This window comes from Melanerpes formicivorus, unplaced genomic scaffold (genome assembly GCF_026170545.1).
Source record: "Melanerpes formicivorus ecotype bairdi unplaced genomic scaffold, bMelFor1.0.p_v2 SCAF_48, whole genome shotgun sequence".
Lineage (NCBI taxonomy): Eukaryota > Metazoa > Chordata > Aves > Piciformes > Picidae > Melanerpes > Melanerpes formicivorus.
In genome coordinates, this window is record NW_027142400.1 from 593,157 (window position 1) to 614,211 (window position 21,055).

Genomic DNA, 21,055 nt, shown 5'->3' on the forward strand with positions numbered 1-21,055 from the left:
TCATCCTGAAGCTACAAAGAGCAGTCCCAGGGATGTCAGAGGCACCAGGAAGCCTAGGGATCCCTGCGCCTGGGGGATTTGTGCAGCACAGCAAGGGGCTGGCAGTGGCAAGGTCACTGTGCTGTTCAGGGACACCTCAGAACCATGCTAAGGTCCCCAGTGCTCCAACTGACTCTTCAGGGACATCAATACCTAAAGAGCTCCCCTGGTTCTTCTGGGTGTATTTCCTGGGCACCATGATGGGAACAGTGGTCTCCAGTGATTTCAAACTTGATTTTACAAGTCAGGTTGGCTTTAAGTAGCTGATCCATTTCTCCTCCCTGAGAAGAACGGATTTACTCCCACACAGGCTGAGGACAGGACTAGCAGATTTGTTCTGGGTCCCACAGTGAGACCCAAGACCAGGCCTGGGCCACAGCCACATCTCCTTGCCTGTGCCAGGTTGCAGGAGGGAGCTGAAGGAGGGACACCAAGACATTTTCTCATTTCTCTTCAGCCTTAGCATTCATGCCAAAGAGGACGGAGACCACCGTCTTTCCAGTGAGAAGAAAGGGGCAGGAGTGTCACTGGGACATGCCTTCCTATCACCTCCCTTCACAGGCTCAGGAGACAATGCATCAGCCAAGGACTCCCTTATCATCCCTTCCCACCACATCTAATGGCTTCTTTTTACACCTACAGACCACAAACATTTGGGTTTGTTTTTATAATACCGTGGGTACCATCTGGCAAAACTAAATATGCTTCTCACAAGTATCTCTACCAGGCAGAGCTATGAAATGCAGCTGGTTGTGACAGCATGATGGAAACCATCAAGTGAAGGAACCAAAGAAGCTGGTGCTGCAGCCAGGCAGAGTCATTGACCCAGGCTTCGAATCCTGCAGGTAACAAGTGCCAGAGAAAAATGCCACAAGAGGCAGTGCCAAGAAGCCAGAACTCAGTGCTCTTCACTACAAAACTATACTTCTCCTGCTTCTTTGTGTTTTCATATGGACCTCACTGGTTTTGGAGTAGATTTATGGAGGAAAATGGAATTGTCTCTTCCCAGCCTAGTCTGTAGTCTAAACCAGACTCCTTTGAGACATCCCTTTGAGTACTCTTAACAGAAGTCTCACTTTTTTTCCAGAGATACTTATTGTAGTCCCTAGGGACATATATAAAGGCTGGGCAACAACACCATGATCATTGTCATCTCAAAAGAGGGACAGTGCTTTATTCAGCCCTCACAGTGTATCTGCAGGCACTTTCCTGGGGACACCCAGCTGCAGACCCTTGATGAGCACAAGTCTCTTTCCTCCAGCCACACCTATTTACAGCACTTACACACATCCTCCCACACCTGACTTGGGCATCCTTGGGAGTCCCTGCTCCTTGGGAAAAGCTCATTCAGAAAACTACTGCAGTACAAACTCAGTACAAAACTTAAGGAAAGGGAAAGGTGAGATTTTAACCTAAAACTGGTTTCTCTAACATGTTACTCACACCTGTACACCTACAAACTCACACCTTTGCCAAAGAGTAGATGCCCATGCGGTGTGGTCAGAATCACTGTGGGCAGCACAGAGGACAAGGGACACCCATTATCAAGCCCTAACAAGAGCTCTGGCATCCCTCCTCATTGACAGCAAAGAACTAGGGTTTTGGACACATTTTTCACATACTTTAGGAGTCAATGGTTATTACAGGCTGATCATTATCTCCGTATCTTGCTTACTCACCCCCCATAAACCCCAGGAAAGCTGCCGGCTGTTGTCTCCTTCCCTCCTCTCCCTTATCTAAGCCTTCCTCTTGGAACCACAGGAAGCGCAATGGCACATCACAGCCTAACTTTGTTCCTGTTATTAGGGAATAGGTCTCCAAGCGATGAGCCATCTGTGCTGCAGCCTTATCACAGCACAGACCTCCTGGTCCTGACAAAAACCACAAATCCTGTGGTGTTTACCTATTTGCTTGATGTCAGTTGTCTCTTTGGTCGTCCCCTTGCTCTAGCATTCCTGTTGATGCTTGCACACACTTTTGCATTCACATTCCCTACACACTAACCTTAACATTGCCATCACAGACCTCGACAGTTACTTCCACCAAAGGCAAGATTCCTGTTATAAATTACATGAATGCTGCTAGTAAATTTTAAGGCTAAGCCAGCCAGGCCAGCTCTGACTGCTAGTAACAGGCTGGTTCACATTTTATGCCAATGCAGATAAATGCCTTCTCCAAGCAGCTGGTTTATGAGCTTCTCAAGGTGAAAGTACCTACAACCATAGGAACGAGCAGCTCTCAGGCATCATCCCACCTATGACTGGTCTGACAGATGAAGGTGAGTGTCACACAGCACCCAGGCCTCTCTACAAATGCCAGGTGCCACCTCTTCCTTGTGGAAGGACAGGAAGCAGAGACAAATGGCCAGGAAGGGCTTCAGCAGTCAACACTGTCTGTTGCTGGCTCTCATGCAGCCCTGGTGAACTATGAAGACTGATGCTCAGGCAGAGAAGTATCCTGCCAGATCCCAGACCAGGCACAGCTTCTTTGCAGAATGGTGCCAGCCATATCCTGTATCCCAGCCTGACCCACCAGACACACATAAAATTGTGTGTAGCAGCACTCCTTGGGGCAGCCAGCCCAGGCAGACTGAGCTTCCACACCTGGAACCAAGCTGGGTATCAACAGCCTGAGCACAAAGGAAGCAAAGAACATCTCCAAAACCAAACCATAGAGGACCAAGGCAACCAGACAAACATCTCCAGGCTCGTCACAGTCTTCTCTCTAATTTGGATGGGTTTGTGTGTCCCCTCCCCCCCTCCCCCCTTGTTTTTTTTTTTTTTTTTTTGCTGGAGGGTCTCCATCCAAACTGCAGTTCAGCAGGGATGGAAAGGGGCTCTGTTTTCACAATGGAGTTTTATTTGCATATACTTTCTTAAAGTATCCTTACTCCCTCTTTTATAGCACTAAGAGGCACACCAGATTTACAGAATGACTTTTACCCAAACAGATAGCCAACCTGCAACTGGTCCTGCAGTACCTGCAGCTCTGCTGACCAGTGCACTACACGTGAAGCAGAAGATGCAGGATGGCAGGGAGGCTCCCTGGCTGTGGTGCCCCTAGCTTTTGCTCATGTCCACAACATTCACAGCCCACTCACAGTAGGCCTTCCTGACAGTATCTGCACTTTTCCTCCAATCTGGAAAATGATGTCACCAAGCAAATGCAGTGTCTCAGGCAGCCAGGCAAACATCTGGAAGAGAGTCATCTGGCAGGGCTCAGCCATGCCCAGCACACCAGTGCAGAAGAAGCCCTGGACCAGCAGCTAGGTGGATGGATATCTTTTGCAAGAGGTTTTAATCAAGAGTCTTTTGTTGTTTGGGAAGAAGCAATGCAAGCAAATCGTAGGGAACAAAAAAATTCAAGATAAAGAAAAACCTGCAGTGGAAGTCCTAAGAACTTAATCTCTAAAGCAACTCTGACCACACACTGCCAGACACTTGGCAAACCGTCTTTTGCCTCATCCAGCTTTTTTACAGCAGCCATAGAGAGCATTAACAAAGAAGGAGCTACAGGTATAATAAAACTCACTTTTACTTTAAAAGATGCACAACAGTGACTGTCAGTTGAGCAAAAAAATACTATGCTATGAAGCTGATGATCCAAACTCAGGTAAGTAATAGTTATTCCCAGGGCCTCCCCATGCTCCCAACAGCTGCAGGTTTCAGGTGAGAGAGCTCCCCTGTAACCTCCACCTGCCCACATTTGTGGAAACCCACAGCCCTGTCTGTATAGGTAAGGAAACATCTCTTACATTCTGCAGGGCATCTTGATACTGCGGCAGTGATGAGAGCTGGGACTCAGAGTGGTATGGAGACAACCCTTTCCTCAAAGTCCTCAGGTCCCCCATGCTGGACTGCTGTGAAGAAAATGACAGAAAACAGGACAATATGTATTAATGAGAAGAAGGAAAGCTGTGTCCCTCCTGCTGTATCAGCTGTTCCTATGACCATTCTGTCCCTCGACCTGTTTGCATTATTTCCCCGTGACAGTGAATATTGAAATAAAATGCTTTTTCCATGTCCACAACCAGAGAAAACATCTGCAAGCAGCTGGAGGCAAACCATTCAAGGTCTGCTGCATTAACTGATACAGTTATTTTGCCCAAGTTTCCATGTGTTCATTAAAAATTTGTTAAGATGCAAATGAAAAAATATTTCTAAGATTTCAGATTAGAGCTAAATCAGCACAAGAAATCCACCAGGAGACATTTTCTGGATTTTTATAACCTCATAGGCTATTTCAATCACACTTACAATGTGAGTTTGTAAACAGTGATGATTCACTTTGGCTTGTAAAACACATGTGATAGGAACAGTTTCTTATTTTGTTATCAATTTGCATGCACCCATAGGTTTTAAGCAAAGTCAGATAAGTAAAGGTAGTCTACAAGGACCCTAGAAACCAGATAAATGCAGTCAATAGTCGGTGCTTAAAGGGAGAAGCAGCACTGGGTATTGACATTACTGTCTCTGGGACAACACTTCTGCCTCATGTTACTAGCTCTTTCTCTGATTCTGAAACAGGACAGTCCTAGAACGAGAAGTTTCTCATTTATAAGAGGATGCCCATAAAAATCCAACATACAAGTAGTCAAAAATCAAAGGTCTAAGAGAAAATCACATACTTTTATAATAAACATGCTCATTAATTTTTCATATTTTTAAGAGCATCAACCAGTGCACTGTTCTCTATTTTTAAAGCTATACAATCATGACCTTTTTGATTTTTATGCTCTATTAAGACTTTTGACTTGCATTTGATGCAGAAATGTTGTTTTCTACTTCAAAAGAACCAGAAGAAAAGCCACTGATGCAATAAAATTTAACAGGAAAACTCATAAATCAGCTCAACTGTATATAAAAAACCACTCAGTAACCCCAAAGGCCTAACCACAACCAAGACACTGGGGACTGTGTCCATTCATGGATCTCCACAAATATGGAAAGTTCATTTCCGCTGCTTGCTTCCATTTAGCAGAGAAGAATTGGTGCATTCAGAGTGATTACATTGTTTTCTGTCAGTGTCAGAAACATTTTCATGCGTTTTTCAGGACATGTTCAGCCTCAGCTTTATTTAAAAAATGCAGTTTTCTTAGGTTAAAGCATCTAGTGTGATCCAGTGCTTTCACAACTGCTCTGGTGCACTCACCCTATCAACTTTCTTTTTATAAGCCATGAAGAAAAGAGTAGTTCTCAAGAAAGCCATCATGAGAAATGTATGCTAGTCTGGCATCAGCCAATCTGCTAGGAACTGTCATGCCTTACACAGAATCAAGTGATATGGAATGACTTCACCATACTGGACGTCTGGGATTCCCCTGGATTTACAAGGTGGCATCAGAGAAGCTAGTGGCCTATATTTCTTTCACATTTCACAACAGAGCCAGAGACAGAAGGATCTGAAGAAGGTAACTTCTGAAGCTAAAAGTGACTGCTGCAAAACCGAATTTCCTTCATCATGCTTTGCAGGTATATATTTTCAAAGGAAGGTTAGTAGCTCACCAAGGAATATGGTTAGACCTGGCATTGTCCCAGGTTTGGGATGTGTAGGAGGTCTCTTGATGGTGATCTTGAAAGATTTTACCCTGCCTTGCTGAGTGCAACCTCTTTTTCCCTACTGTATGTACATGAGGAGACAGCAATCTCCTGGAGAGGTCTTGACATTCTGCTACCCACTCCTTCAGTTTTTCAGCTCAGGACCTCATGCATCCTGCCCTCACATCTGTGGTGAATGGGCATTCACACAGGCAAGGCAAAAGTGGACTAAAACAGCAGAGCAAAAATATGAGGTTGTAACTTTGCAGATCCCAGAAGTCACAGATCTCTCTCCTTCAAGGCTCTGCTCAAGAAGGAGGTGCACTGACTCACTGGTGCTCAGACACCCTGTACTGATCATACTTTTGCAAACTGCACTGAGACTTGCAAGAAACTATGTCTTTATGGGGCACTAGGCACATAGAAATGGGCATGTTCTCGTGTCCTCAAACCTGAATGGGTTGGTTTGTTTACATCAGATGTAGCATGTGCCTCACCACACTACATCTTGTCCTCACAGAAAGTCATAATGCCTAGCCCACCAAAGCAAGTAAGGCAAGTAGACATAAGCCTGGTCAACACACAGTATCATACTGCTGTGATTTAAAACACTCCAGTTTAAATTGATTTAATTTAACTGCCCGGTGCTCCTGCCTGGACTAAGAATTTGCATTAATTTCAATTTGGCTTAAATTGGTTGAAATTGTGTTGGTAAATACACAGATACAGTCAAAACTCTTCTCTAACAAGTGTTTATAATGGATTAGTTCTATTGCTTTTTTTAAGCAAATCCCATTTAAGACAGTGCACTTGTGTGTGACAAAACTATTGTTAGGTTGTTTCAGTGACTGCTGATTATGAATCTGACCTAATGCATTCAATTTGATGGAAAGATTCCCACTGAGTTCAATGAACATCAAAACAAGCTCTTAATTAAAGAAAATAAAGGAAAAGGGGTGGGGGAGAAAGGGGTCAAAGGGAAAAGAAATAAAAGAAAATAAAAGAAAAAGACATTTAAAAAATAAAAATGCTGAACATACCCAGAAGAGAGTAATAGAATGAGGTGTTTGGGGCGTAGGGTCGATTTGGCAGGGCAAGAAGAATGCTTATCTCTCTTTAATTATAATGCATCCACATTGAAGATGGCCAAAGAAACATTTTTTTGCTGTTGCTGTCAACTGTAAAGCCAGTACATTTCACAAGCACTCCACGCAATGGAATTTTCCTTCAATATTTCCTAGAATTTGTTTCAAAATGTATCTTGCTTTATTTTTTTTCCCAACAGCCTACCACAGTTCTACACTATTTATTTTTCTTGAACTAAAAATGTGCATTTCTTCACCACAGAAAACCCCCTGCTTTTTCTTCCTTTTTAAAAATTAAAATGGTGCAGTGACATGCATTCAGCAGACCTCCCTAAACATTCAGGCATTCATTGGGCTTTGCTAGCACAGTGCCAGAGCTAACCAGGAAAAGAAAGTGAATCTCTCATTAAGAAGCACTATGACTAATGATGCATTGGAATGAGTTGCCAGTATTCTGCTTAAACCTAAATTAAAACTCCTGGCATTTGCATTGTCAATTCACTCACAAAATGGAATCTCTTATTACCTTACCCGATTTTCATTACTGAGATGTAAGTGGATCCCAAATTGCCTTTCTAGTCCGAATGGCATTTTAAAAGTACAGTCCCTGATCATCATCATTATGGGAGATTATCTCAATTAATGGGCAACACATCTATGATAAATTACCCTTCAGATAAAATCATTCCACAATTCTGAATTTTCAAGGAATTTATCAGCAAAATCACAATAATTCCAACCAGAATTCCATGGGAGAGTGCTGTTTTGATTCAGTTTTTATTGGGAATGCTTTCTAATCTGAGGAGCAGAGAGAGGTAGGCACAGAGGAAGACACCAAGAGAGAGCTGAGAGAGTTAATAGTCAGTCTTTACTTAAATTGGTCAAATTTACAACATGCATAACCTGAAATACAATTGGCCTCAGCAAATGCCAACAACTGGCCACTGACTACTCTGGAGTACCTCTTTAACTGTGATTTTTTTCCCAACAAGATTTTCATCCAAATGTTTTGGGGGAAAAAAATATGTAAAATAAAATTAAATAGAGAAAAAGAAAGCATTTCCTAACTTTCACAGTGGTATCAACGTGAGAGATATCTGCTAGGCCTAACTTGGCATCACTCTTCATGGTATTGCATCCCTGTACCAGCCAATGAGAATGGGGACAAGCCTGCAGACCCAACAGCTTCGCCTTCAGCTCAAACCTGTGTTACATACAACTAATGCTGACAGCTCCACAGTGGTCCCTCAGACACAATAATTCTTCATTATCTGGAAATAATGACATGACATTTATTGCTACATTTTTCAACTAGGCAGAACTTGAAGTGACCCCGGAAGACACTGTACTTGGACCAAAGCCCGAGATCTTTGTCAGCCCTCTTACGAAAGAAATGAGCCTGGTAGGGAAGGGAGTTTCGTCTACTTGTATCAGTGAGAAAACACTGAACTAATAAATAACATTTTTAGTAAGAAGAGACTGTAAACCCAACTTTCTTTCTAGAAAACAGAAACAATTTTATTACTAACATGTGTAGAATGCAGTATTTCTCATAAAAATCACAATAATTTAAAACACTTTAGGTTTTTGTAAGCACCAGGACTTTAATTTCTATCTAAAGTTGCATTTAAAAAAAAATCAGCAAAACACTTGTTCTGATCAGAGCTCTCTATCCTGCTAGTACAGAGAAGAAATGGTGGCCTCTGACTTTTTGACCTGATGTGCCGAGTGATTCAATTTGAAAATAACACAAGTAACACAAGAAGATGGATGGTGTTTGTGGTATTTTAAGGTCAAAGTACTACAAAGAAACATTTATTTTCCTTTCCATTTCTGTCCTGTAAAGTCAGATCAGTGCTGTGGCCATGTTGAACCAACTAAGAAGATAAAGTGTTGAAAACTTCTGGACAAGTTAGATAAATTATCTTTTCTGCTACCCTTCAGTGTTACTCCTGCTGGAAGGGAATAAAAAAGAAGACATGGATTGAATCCTGAAATACTTTGATGTAAAAAAATGGAGCATTCTTAACAGAAATTAAATACAGAAAGACATAAATTTACTTGACACATATTTTATGAAAGAGATTAGCAAAAAAAACCCCAAATTATTTCAATTAGAATTATGTGCTGAAGTGACCAAGGAAAATTATAAAGCTACATTGTCAGCTTCCAGTAATTCATCTGAATCAACATTCAAAACATGGTTGTTACATAAGTAGCCTTTAATTGAAAACACTCTTTTCTCCTTTCACTTAAGTTGTAACAGCTGAAGGCTAAACAGAGGTTAAAAAAAATTAGACATAAATTGTAAGTTTGACCCTGTGCCCCGTGGAAATAGTAAAGCCTTTACAAAGGCTGTGGAATCACCCTGGGGCAATTTGAGTGTCTACACATGGGCATCTCATTCCTGAGTGTATCCAAGGCACCATGGAGGCTTGGCAGAAGTGATGAAGAGCTGCTAGAGACCTACATCCCTCTGCTGCACCGCTGAGCAATACAGGTGCTGTCCTATTGGCAATTGAGGACTACTCTGTGCACCTGAGATGCTGCTCTGTTTACCTATTTGTAACTCATTCTGTAATCTCCTGCACTGTGAAAGCTTCCTCTCCCAAATCACATGCCTTTTAAAAAACAAACAAAACTAAACAAGCACCAATATGAAGGCCAAGATTCCTACAACCTCCCTTTTTGTTTACCTCTGGGGAATCCCTTTGCATAGGATGGGAAAAATGTAGTCCCGAATGAAAAGGAGAATCAAGCATACATGTGTCACCAACAGAAGACTTCCCAGGGGACTGTCATTTTGGAGCCTTTGTAATAATCAGCTTCATTTTCTTACAGTGCAGACCCACTGGCACTAAGCTCAAGAGACAGCAGATTACACATTACACCACTTGAATGTATTAATATTGTATTTGCCATTTCAACATAACTTTAGAAGAAATTATATAACTCAACATGAAACAGAACTAGATGGAAAGGAATACTGTGAAGAACCCAATACTAGCAACAGAAGATACCCTTACTGACACCAGTTCAGAAGATCTTTGGACAATTAAATATGCCATACCATCACCCAGCCCTCTGAGACATATGCAATTTCCATTTTTTAGTAGCTATTCCACTGCTTAACAAAGCACAAGATTTCCTTTAGCTGTTATTTAAATATCAGAGTGAACCTGCTCCTTAGCAATAGGGCAAAGGCATCAGGGTTTGAGCTTACACTTTGTGTAATTCTCTACATGGAAAAGTATATATGAAGGAAAAAAAAAAAAAAAGTCAGCCTTATTCTAGTTTTACTCCATGTCTTGGATGTTAGATGGAAATTTCTGCTGGGACCTTGCCTTTTGATTATATATATTTGTGAAGATGAAAGTTTTATTTCAGTCCACTGGGTCAGGATGTCTTCATCTTTATGGACTCTTGTACTGCCCATTACCTGAGTTACTTGCCTGTCACTGTGACATAAATTCTTAAACCTACCAGAAACAGTCTTCTAAGCCATAATTTTTTCCAGTAATTGAAGCTGCCTCAATTTTGACACTCAACAACCCATTGTATGCCACTGGGTAATTAAATGGAAAGTTTAGCTCACAATCTTTTCCTGTTATTTCCTGTAGCAATTTGACTGAAAGTGCCAACTTCTTTCCAGGTAGGTAAATGGCTTTGATTTGAAGTTGGTCAAAACTCAGATATAACTAGCCAATGTCTTTTGCACAAACACAGGAGGGAAATAAAAAGTAATTAGGTGTTGAGGAATGGCTTGAATTGCAGGGACATGGTTCTATGGAACAGCTGTTTGAATAGAGTGTGTAGGCCAGACTCCATCTTGTTGTTTACTGCTCACAGCCTAGCTGGTATGCTGATGCAGCAAGGCCACCACAGCCCTGTGACTGTGTTTGCAGTTTCTTATAAGATAGCACCATGTGAAATAGTTACTTATAAGACAGTAGTATGTGATACAAAGTATATGTGAAACAAAGAACTACTGAGAAAGGAGGTTGTGAAGTTGCACGTAGGTCTAACCACAAGTAGGCTGGATATTATGATGTAACCCTGGACTAATAGCTAATAGAATAATGACACGTGTGCATATTTAGCTGAGATGCTTTATAAGCCGTGCTTTCAAACAATAAAGTTGAAGCTTAATTACCAATCATATTGATTGTCTGTTCAATGCTTCCCACCACAACAATTAGGGGTATATATAATACATCACCATGATTTAAAAAAATTGAAACTGCCAACATGAGCATGTGAAAGAACAAGCAATGAGAACCCCAAACAACCAGCAGCAACATTAAAAGACAGCCCCCAGATATAAGATGCTGTTGTGGATGCATTAACTCTCTCTATCTTACTGAAATTTTGTGGCAAGCTGTTGCAGTGAGCCAGCTAGAAGGGAACAGAAGAACATTATACACCTGGAAACTTAACAGAAGAAAAAAAAAAGTTATTTCATCATCTTGGAAAAATTCTGTACTTACCACAGATGATCAAAATAAGCTGGTCTTATATGCAGCACTTGAGAAGATAATATTATTGGAACTTCAACCCCTTTCCCCATATTAATCAATCAGGTGTTGCAGAATCCATTATTATCTGCACAAATGTGAACATATTACTACAGTGACTTAGAGCATGGTGACCCCACAAACAGTTGATAAAGCTTGATTACCTTACTCTTCTTCACCACTGCAGGTATTTTGCCATACCCACAGAGTACAATTGCACTATTAAAACACACCACTCTGTAAGAACAACCAGGACCAAGACATCCTTAGTAAGTCCAGTAGATATGCAGTATTTTGCCAAGCAAAGCAGAAATATATCTCAAGTAACGTGAAAGAGATGCTGTAAATTGCCTGCCTTTCACAGCTCACATATAGGCACCAGGGTAATGACCTCAGCACCACATGTGAGTAGCCTTTTCTGGTGGCCTTGTGCCCCAGCAAACATCCCCTAACACACAATCTTGCAAAAAATGTCCTCCTTATCTCATTAATGCATGATTTAAGGTCTCATGCACCAGGAAGTTGAGGGATGGGCAATGTCGCTGTGTGAAGCTAGCAAATAATTGAATTAAGGTTCAGTAATTGCAGTTACCGCTGCAAGACATATTTAGGCAAAAATAAGCTCAGCAAAGTACCTATCTGACTTTAAGTATATGTGAAGAGTCCCATTAGCATTTATCAGGCAAGCTGGAAATTACACACATGAGAGTACGATAAAAAAAATAGAAAAATCAATGTATTTGATTTTGAAAGAATTCTGCAAATAAGAAAAAAAAAGTTAAGGGATGAGGTTAAAGCTATTTAATATCTTCCATGTCATGTAATAATATGAGCTTTCTGTAACAGGAGAGATTAAATTCTTTTACACTGGTTCCTATCCCTCTTGTACATGTAGTGCAGCCAGGGATCATTCTTTAGACTGGTGACAAAGGATTTAGATGATGATGGCCTGCCAAGGCACCTGCTTTCCCCATTTCCTCCAGTATTCAGTCAGCAAGTCACAAACCTCAGCCAGTTTCATCAGCAAAGCCACTTTTGGCTGTTCAGGTGGAATTGGAAATGGTACAACCCTGAGAATGAGATACGCAGCCCTTGTACAGCAGCAGCACAGATCTCAGCCATTCTCAAACACAGCACAGGAATGAGCATCCCCACTTCTGCCTATGCTCTGACTTTCCCCTCATGTGAGCTGCATTCATACAAGCTGGAGGGGTAACGCTTCATATTTCATCTGGTTACAACAATGACAACTGGAATTCTCTATTGTCAGGGGAGCCAACCCTTTGGGAAAGGTTAATAAATAGTAGGAGACAGGCAGTAAGTGGCTTAGATTTTGCCATGTAAAAACCACTCTCTGAAAAATATTTTTATTAATATCTTTGTGAGGTACAGGCAAAAAAAAAGCAGCACAGGTTTCATACCTCTTCAGTCTGTAGCAACTGAGGTAGGGAACTTCAGTACATTGTTAATACTCAAAAGTGTCTGTATTTTCTTCCTCTTGATTTAGATCAGCAGAGAAAGATCAACCCTGTAACTCATGGGAGACTCAGATAATCAGCTCAAACCAAATTGCAGTATATAATTATAATCATACAACTGGCAGTCTTTGATGAAGAGAGAATATGGGCTGGTGCAAATGAGATTCAAGCATCACAGCCTACAACCCGAATAGAAATGCAGCTCAATTGTTAACAAAGCCAAATGGAGCTATAACTATTGACATTTAGTGCAGCCTGCATCTGGTCTGTGGCTTATATGCAATGAGTTTAAGAGTCTCAGATTAATGGAGCCCATCCATGGCTCATTAGCACCAAAATCAGTCTTCATTAGGGACGCCAATGGAGAGGTTAAGGAATGCTGACCCAGTTCTCCCAGGGAAGAGGATGTAGATGTAGTATTAAACACATGAATAAACTCACTGGACCATCCCCTGGAATCATCTTTTACTTTCTTCTGTCATCTGCACTCCAGGCAACAAGGCCAAAGGGAACCCATCACATCCACTCCCAAAACCTCATCCACAGCAATGCCACTGGGGCTGCCCTCAAAGCACTCCCTTTATCCTATAAAATGAGGGATCTGTGAATGAGGAAGGGAAAGACTTGAATTCTCTTCTCATAAATTAGAAAAGGTCCTATGCAGGCTTTAACTAATGCTGGGACCAATCTGGCAGAAGGCCTCTGCTGGTTTTCTCTCTTTTGAACAGCACTCAGGGGAGGGTGGACACTCAAGTCTATCTTCTGGAGGACCATTCGGAGGTCCAAAGCTCTCCACTGAACTAGGACTCAAGTAGGGAAGAATCAGCTGCAGTCTATCAGAGATACTTTAAATATTCTTTTAAAATCGCCTATAAAGATTCAGATTTATATTTTTTGCTTCACAAAAAGCAAAACAAAACTGAAAATTTTGTCACAAACCTAAAGTTTTGGATAAGACCTTCCCACCATCCCCCCCAAAAAAGGCAATTAGTGATTAACATCCTTTCTATCCTTCCCCAAGTTGTTTTCAGATATCAAACACTGAATTTTTCTTGAGATAGGCTTGAATTTGGCATTGAACTTACTGCAAAAAAAAAAATTATCTGCTTTTAAGCTTCTGCAATTATTGTTTAGTTCCCACTCAAAACATTTTTCAGTCCTTCTCAGACCAACTACTGAGACTCTGTGTACTTTGAACCTCTCTACATGTCACAAAGACAAAAAATGCTGCTGCTTCATAGCTTGATCTAACTGCACTTACCAGCTTTTTCCTTGACCCTGTCCTCATAAACAAAGTGGGATCTAGTGAAATTATTACAAAGCTGGTTAAGCATAGGATATGACTAATCCCTCCTTTCACAGCTGGAGGTTAAACTGAGCCTCATTAAACCCAGTGTTCTTCCTTATTTGTAACAGAACCAAATGGGGCATGGCAGAGCTTTGTCTGTGTGCGACTCTCTCACATTCACATCCTTACACAGAAATTCCACCCTAGTCCTTTGAAAATTGTGAGTTAACTTGGAAGAAATTATAAAATCATCTCAAATTCTTAAGATTCATTACATACTATTCCCCACCCCCCCTTGGTTACTCAACTTTTGGATTCAAACTTCTTGAATTATACTTCCTAGGTTTTGGGGGAACTCTATTTATATCTGTCAGGTGACATTCTCTTAAAATTCCTTGATTCCACAAGTAACAATACCTTAGAACACACAGTATACCATCCAGCTTTCATTACAAGTTGCAAAAGTTCATTTCTGTCATTGATTCTGTGGTTCAAATGTGCCCCTACTCATAAGTGGAAGGTGAATACCAAAAGAATATTTATTTTGTTAAGTAGCAGCCCAAGACTGATGTCTAAAATCAACAGAACGGATTCTTGAAAGTATTTTGGTTGCAATCCTGAGCCATCTTCAAACTGCTCTTATAGAACTGTACACCTCTTACTTGGGGAAAATAAAAACAATTTTGTGCAGTAAATACATATTGCTCAATTAAATCTCAAGCCCACTTATTTGACAGCAAACTGGTCAAAGCAGACTTGTAATTTTAAATCCTAAAAGAAGGAGGCAAAATGAAACACACTTTGAGCATAGATTGGCTTTGGTACATTTAGGGGATAGTGCTAACATTGTTAGCATTTATGCAGGTAAGCAATGTAATACAATTAGAGGCCTAAATCAAACTTTGGAGAGTGGTCCCATGAGGACAATTTAATGAAAATCTTATTCTGTGTGAGAAGTACTCCAAAATGCATATAGTACTGTACATGGTCTCACAATTGACTTGAAAGGAGTATTTGAATGAGGCCCCAAATATGCATCTTTTTGATTAGCCAAAATTAATATGAAGTTAAACATTTAAACAGAAATTTAAAAAAAGACAGTATAGTAACCTAGAGCATGTCCCCTTCAGTATTCTGAATTTAAATAGAGACCAAATGCACTGGAAAGCATTCATGTCTGAATTCCTCTCTATTACAAAAAAAAATAATTTCAATTTCCCTGGTGAGACCTTAATTTAAAGCAATTACATTTAGCCTCCTCACACACAAATAGTAGGTAGACTTTGGGGAATAAGGTTTGTAATTTTTTTCCACTTGTGATGAGCATGTGTAATGTTCCTGAACTAAGCCATGGCCTCACAACAAAACTCCACAGCCATGATTCAAGGAAAAGCCCAAACACTAAGACCCTATAGCAAATCTGAGAGCCAAGAGGCAATTCCACAAGTAGGAATTGTTAATGGCAGTCTTGGCATGCAGGTGACTGATAATAAAACAACAGAGGAAATTGCACTCTGACTCTCCCAGAGCCAGCCAGCACATTGCAGGCAATTTCTTTTTCTCCTGCGTTCTGTGAATTTCAGGAGAGATCAAGCTCTCCGCTGAATGGCATTTACATCTTTGTTCCTTGCAGTATTAATGATTCTCAGGCTCTTTTGAATCCTGGGGTCCATTTTTCTTCCCCTTCATTTTCAGAACAATATGCTAGAAACTGCCTGCTGAGTGCATGTTTGTGCCAAGTTCACATTTGCCTAAGCAGAATTGAAGCAGCCTGTAGATGTCCTTACCGTGAAAGCTCCTATCTCAAAAAAACTCAGCTCTGTTTTAGCATCAGTGTTTACAAGCATTATTTAATATAATTTTTCTATCTCTGCAACTGCAGTCTTCTTTCATTTCAGGTTAAGCATGTAGTTTCTTAAAAGTAAAACTAAGCACAATTTTCAAGACCTTCCAGGGGTGAGCTAAAGATCTTCCAAGGATACTCTAAATCCCAACCAGCTAGCAAGCCGAGACTAAACTGCTGTGAAGTGCTGTGAAGCGCTGGTCATACTGAAGTCTCTTTGGCAATTTTAATTAAATATTCTCATGTTCCACATAAACCTCAAGGGTTGTCCACTTCCTAGAGAAGAAACTTTTTGTATTTCTGCTCTGCATAGGGGGAATTAAACTTTTCCCTTAAAGATGAAGCAGGAGCTCACTGTCAAATGCCCACTTACTCAGAGTCCCACCTGCCCAATACATCTGCTCTGCTCAATGCTGGGCTTTTTGAAACAAAGATGCGCCTCTTTGAGGAGGAAAATACTTCTGCCATTCCTGTTCTGAACGGAAAAAACACAGCTCAATAGAGACTATAAACCAAAGGAAGTCCCAACAGCCCATGATGCACAGGACTTGGTTATAAGGAGAGAGAACGGGGTGATGAGTCCATAGCTTCCACTTCAGTGGAAGTCTGTGAGCTTCCACTTCAGTTTAAAGTGCCCAATTCTTTCCACTGTACAGAATGAGATAAAAAAAGCAAAATAGCATGAAAGAATGGCCAGAAGTTTGTCACTGCTATTATCTCTTAAATGTATGCATTAGTTATAAAACTAGCCAAGAGCATAAACCTTGAAGCCACCTTGAAGCTCATAAACATGATTTTCTCTAATCTTGAGGGAAAAGAGTGTAATTACAAAATAGTTTTTAGTTTAAGGAGCAGTGCAAGGTGGCTAGAAGAGACTGGTTTCTGACACTCAGCTCAGAGGAACAGAAAGTAAATAGGACATCCTATCTCAAGAGTTATATTTTAGTAATAGAGAAGCTATCATCATCTAGTCAATCAGATATCATGGAAGAAAGATTAACACCAGCTCTCCTGGACAATCCCCACAAAGACAGAGGAAAAACAGGACTTCTCCCACGTGATGTTGCATAGATTAATTGCATGCACACAGCAGAACTCAGCACACAGAGAATTTGAGACTATAAAAGCAATGTCTGTGAAGCATTCCAAAGCCAACACCCAACATTCCTCAGAGCTTATGTTCATCTTCTTTACACCTTGACTAAAACTTCCAGAAATCAGCTTCACTTGAAAGGTTGATACTGTCAATCCCAGGATACTGAGGTCCCCACCTGCTCTACAGGGTCTTTGCCACTGTGGGTACACTACAGACATTTTCTAGCACTGGCGAGCAGGCAGCAAGGAGCCTTTTCTGGTAGTGGCATTCACTAGAGCATCTCCCAGCCAGGACAACAAAAGCTGTGCGCTGTGCAAATTCCTGCCAGGGATTTTGCCAGCACAGCGGTGCTATTCAAGAGCACAACTTTCTAGTTAACGCGTCCACGCCAGCAAAACATTACCCTGTAAGCCTGAGTCAAAGAAAGGTATAAAACTGGAGTCATTTCTCCTCAGAGAATGGAAAGAGTGATGACTACTGATGAGTTAGCAATGTCAGAAGCTCATTTTCAAACTGGAAATACACGTCTCCTTCTCCAGAACATAAAATAAGTCCAAACCAAAACAAACTATACACAGCTATCACAAATAACATCCATTTCTCCATTTATTTTCCTCCCACAGCAAAGTCTGGCTTATGAGATAGTACTTTTTGATCTCCCAAGGGAAGGGAAAGCTCTCTCCATTAATCTGTTCAAATGAGTTGCTAGAAAAAGAGAAGTGTGAATCCCATGATGCCTGCACTGCAGGTAACACACAGAGTGCAGAACAGCCACCTCAGCATGGATTGGAGAGCTCTTGCCTCTTCCACTGAGATTTTCTTACAAAGTGTTTATGGAGAAAGGAGATGTCAGTAAGCAAGAGAAAAACGCAGGCTGGGGACCCCTGCTCCAGCTTAATTCCATGCCTGAAGGGGATACAAAGACACCACCTCTTAATGCTCCAGGTGCCAAGGAAGATAAAGCAACAAATCTAGCTCAGGATGTGCCAGCTAGCAAAGGGGCATTGTGTCACTGTCCGCTGTAATATAAACCCTCCTGTAAAGCTTGCCATATCATTTGTGGCAGCATCCTTCTCAGGTTTCTCTGGCTGAAGCACTATTTCAGCTCTATGTTTAGCACTTGGAGAGAAGCCAGAAGACTTCCATAACCACCAGTGATTTGTTAATCCCTTAATGCACAGGCACTGTTTGTTACTTAGGACCTCAGGTTTCATCGCTCTTCAGCATGCTGGTGATAGAACTTCTTGACACCAGACTGCAAATATTATTGCAATGTTAATACTCCAAGGGAGAGAGCCAAGCCAAGTTAAAATGTGACTTTGGTGTTGACAAGCCAGTTTGGCATTGCAGAGTTCAGTCAGGATCACCTGGCAACTTTAAAAACATTTACCAGGATTCTTTTTGACTAGTCTTATCCTGAGATCCGCATGGTAACAGCTAAACACTCTCCAATCAGATGAAGCAAGTAAGAATACAGTAAGTGGATTATACTTTTCTCAGAAAGGGCTGGAAGCAACGTGTACCCATGCATGCAAGTTTGTACCCATGTAGATTTTCTTCATCTCCCAACATCCAAATTTATGTTTGTAGCATGACAGATTTGGAGGTGACACAGCTCAGTACTCTCAGGGAGTGCACCCAGAAATTATAGCTTTAACACTTCCCCTGTTGGCCTAGAGATACCTGACTCTGCTTATAAAAAGAGGTATTTCTTAAGTGTTACCTAATCCAGGCAGAATTCTGGTCCTTTGGACATCACACAGGGCTGCGTAGAATGGCACAGGCAGACTGGCATTGCTGTCTGCTGCTGTCTGGGAGGTGGTTGGCCTTCCTCAGAGCACAGAGCTATTTTAAGATAATTTTCCTCTCTCTGGGATTCAAATGTTTGTAGTGACACAGCCTGAAAGGTGAGGACACTTGAGGACAGTTGAGCACACAGAGGAAAAGGCACAGCCTTCCCAGCCTGGACAGCAAGAAGGTAAAGAGCTGGTGTGCGGGGCTGCTTTTATGGGGGCATCATCCTCCTGAAGTAATAAGCTCAGGCAGTTTTTCAGCCCCTGTTAATTTACCATCCATTAATTACCAAGCAGTCTTTTTGACCTCGTAAGGCAAATTCAACAAAGTAATGTGTTTGGCTGTGGCAGGACAAAGGCTGGCCAAGGGCACATGAGCCCGTCCTTGAATCCGTGCACATTCAAACTGCCTAGGCACAGCCCATCTGCTTATCAATAGCGCCAATTAAACAGTCTCGAGGTTTCGACCACCACCAGCTCACTCATGGGTTGGGAGAAAGACAGAGGGAGTTAAAATTAAATCATCAATTGATTAATACATTAACCAACTCTGTATCTGCTGAGTGGAGGACCCTTTTGGGGTTTTAACCCTTTGGTGCCCTGTGAGTTTTGTTTCACGGTTAGCAATGCCAACGAGTACACTGGAAATCTGGAGTAATCTTAAAAATGCTCACAGTCAGGTCAAAATGTGCATTTCAGTAAAAGCATGTTTTGACAAAATTCTTTTACTGAAGCTTCAAGTACGCTTAGAGTCATGTTTTAAAAACATGATCCTGGAGAAGTCTGTTTTCAGACTTGGTGAAAGGCAAAGAACAGTACAACATAAACCAGCAAAAAAGTATTTTTGGGGAAAAAATTATTAGGAGGGATTTTTATGTTCAGTCCCTTAACTGGAAAGAATCTGATACCAAATTCTGTGAAACTCAGTGCATGAAGAAAGAAGCAAAGTATAGAAAAAACCCTTTAAAATGTCAGGGAGGTAGACCAATAAGCAGTGAAAGGAGGCAAAGGACAAGAGAAAATGGGTAACTCTTCCGATGATTTAAATAGAACGTTTCACTGGATTCAGCAAAGCTGCCCCTATTTACACCAAGTGATGTGTTTTAAAGGGATCCAGGGAACATATCAGACAGAACCACTGTTTTCTTCCCACTGCTTAACATTGCTATATACAGAAAGGTATGCACCAGGAACAATCAAAAGCCCAGTGGTATGTGGAGCAGACTTTGAAGGGCAGATGCAAGCAAAAAGTGCCAGTTTAGAGATGTCTGTTCAGTTTAAGATCTCAAATAAAAGCAGGGGACCAGCACTGCACAAAACTATTCCCAAGGTTGTCCTTTGACTACAGCCTCCTCTTTCAACAAGATAAAAGTCAATGTAAATGGGCAAGCAAGACAAAATCCTACAGCAAGGGCACAGGCAGCACCAGGCCCTCACAGCATCCTCAAGAGCACCAGTGGATCAAGGTGTTCTGCAGGGAGGCACTAATGTATCTCCAAAACACACGTGAACACTAACAGAGGACTTTTTCTTTTTTTTTTAAACAACAGGAGTGCCAGTTCTGTCAGTGAGGGTTGATATGAAAAGACCCATTATGCTCTTCTCCTGCTAGGACGTCCACCAAAAGCCCTTGTGCATTCAAGTAGGCAGTCAGACACAACTATGTTGAAACAGGAGAACGAAGTCACAATCATATCTGCTAGGCAATAAAACACCTACCTGGGAAAGAAGTTTGTTGTCATCCTCCAGCAGCTTCACTTTTGTTTCAAGTTGCCTGATATAGTTGGAAGATGAATCTTTAGGAAAAGAGAAAAAATACATTTAAGCTTCTTTTGTGACAGGCAAGAACTGTCAGACAGTAACACGTTTTCCCCCTCTGAGGGAGGCAAGTTTAGGAAAAAAACTAATGAACAAAATCCCAAGTGTATAGGGTGAGGAGGGGATTCTGCCACAAGTTTTTTTTCACTGAACAGCTGAGATTCCGCAGCAGCAGTATCTTCTGTGAATCCGTACCAGTGCCATTATGTTGGGGGATGTGGAGCACGGAAGGAAAGGGAAGTTGAAACATTGTTTTTTGTAATTTTATATAAGTAATTTCCTAGCTTTGAAAGCCAGTCTCATTGATCTAAAATGCAGCAAAATACTCAACAACAGAACAAGATGTTTCCTTTTAGGTTTGAATAAGCAGCCCCTTCACACACATCTTTCTTACAAAAACAACTGTGAAATTCACAAATAAGCTGCTGGTACAGCTCTAAGAGAAGATCGCTGTCACAACTTCCAGCTGTAAAAGGGGACCTGGATTCAGCAAGTCCACAAAGCTGCTGCACGCACATAGCCTGATGTACACACCAAATGCCTACCCGGGACATCTGGTTTTGG

General features: G+C 41.3%; 1 protein-coding gene across 3 annotated transcripts in view; it reads right to left on the reverse strand.

Annotated features, from left to right (window-relative positions):
* CCDC85C (coiled-coil domain containing 85C) overlaps window positions 1–21,055 on the reverse strand; it is a 112,977-nt gene that overhangs the window by 21,815 nt on the left and 70,107 nt on the right. For 2 of the 3 annotated variants that reach the window (XM_068160094.1, XM_068160092.1), the window contains exons 2-3: window positions 20,393–20,469; window positions 3,794–3,898 (exon numbers count right to left, since the gene is read on the reverse strand). In XM_068160094.1, the coding sequence (XP_068016195.1) occupies window positions 3,794–3,898; window positions 20,393–20,469 (182 nt within the window). The remainder of the gene's footprint in view (window positions 1–3,793; window positions 3,899–20,392; window positions 20,470–21,055) is intronic. The other variant, XM_068160093.1, reaches the window with a different exon arrangement.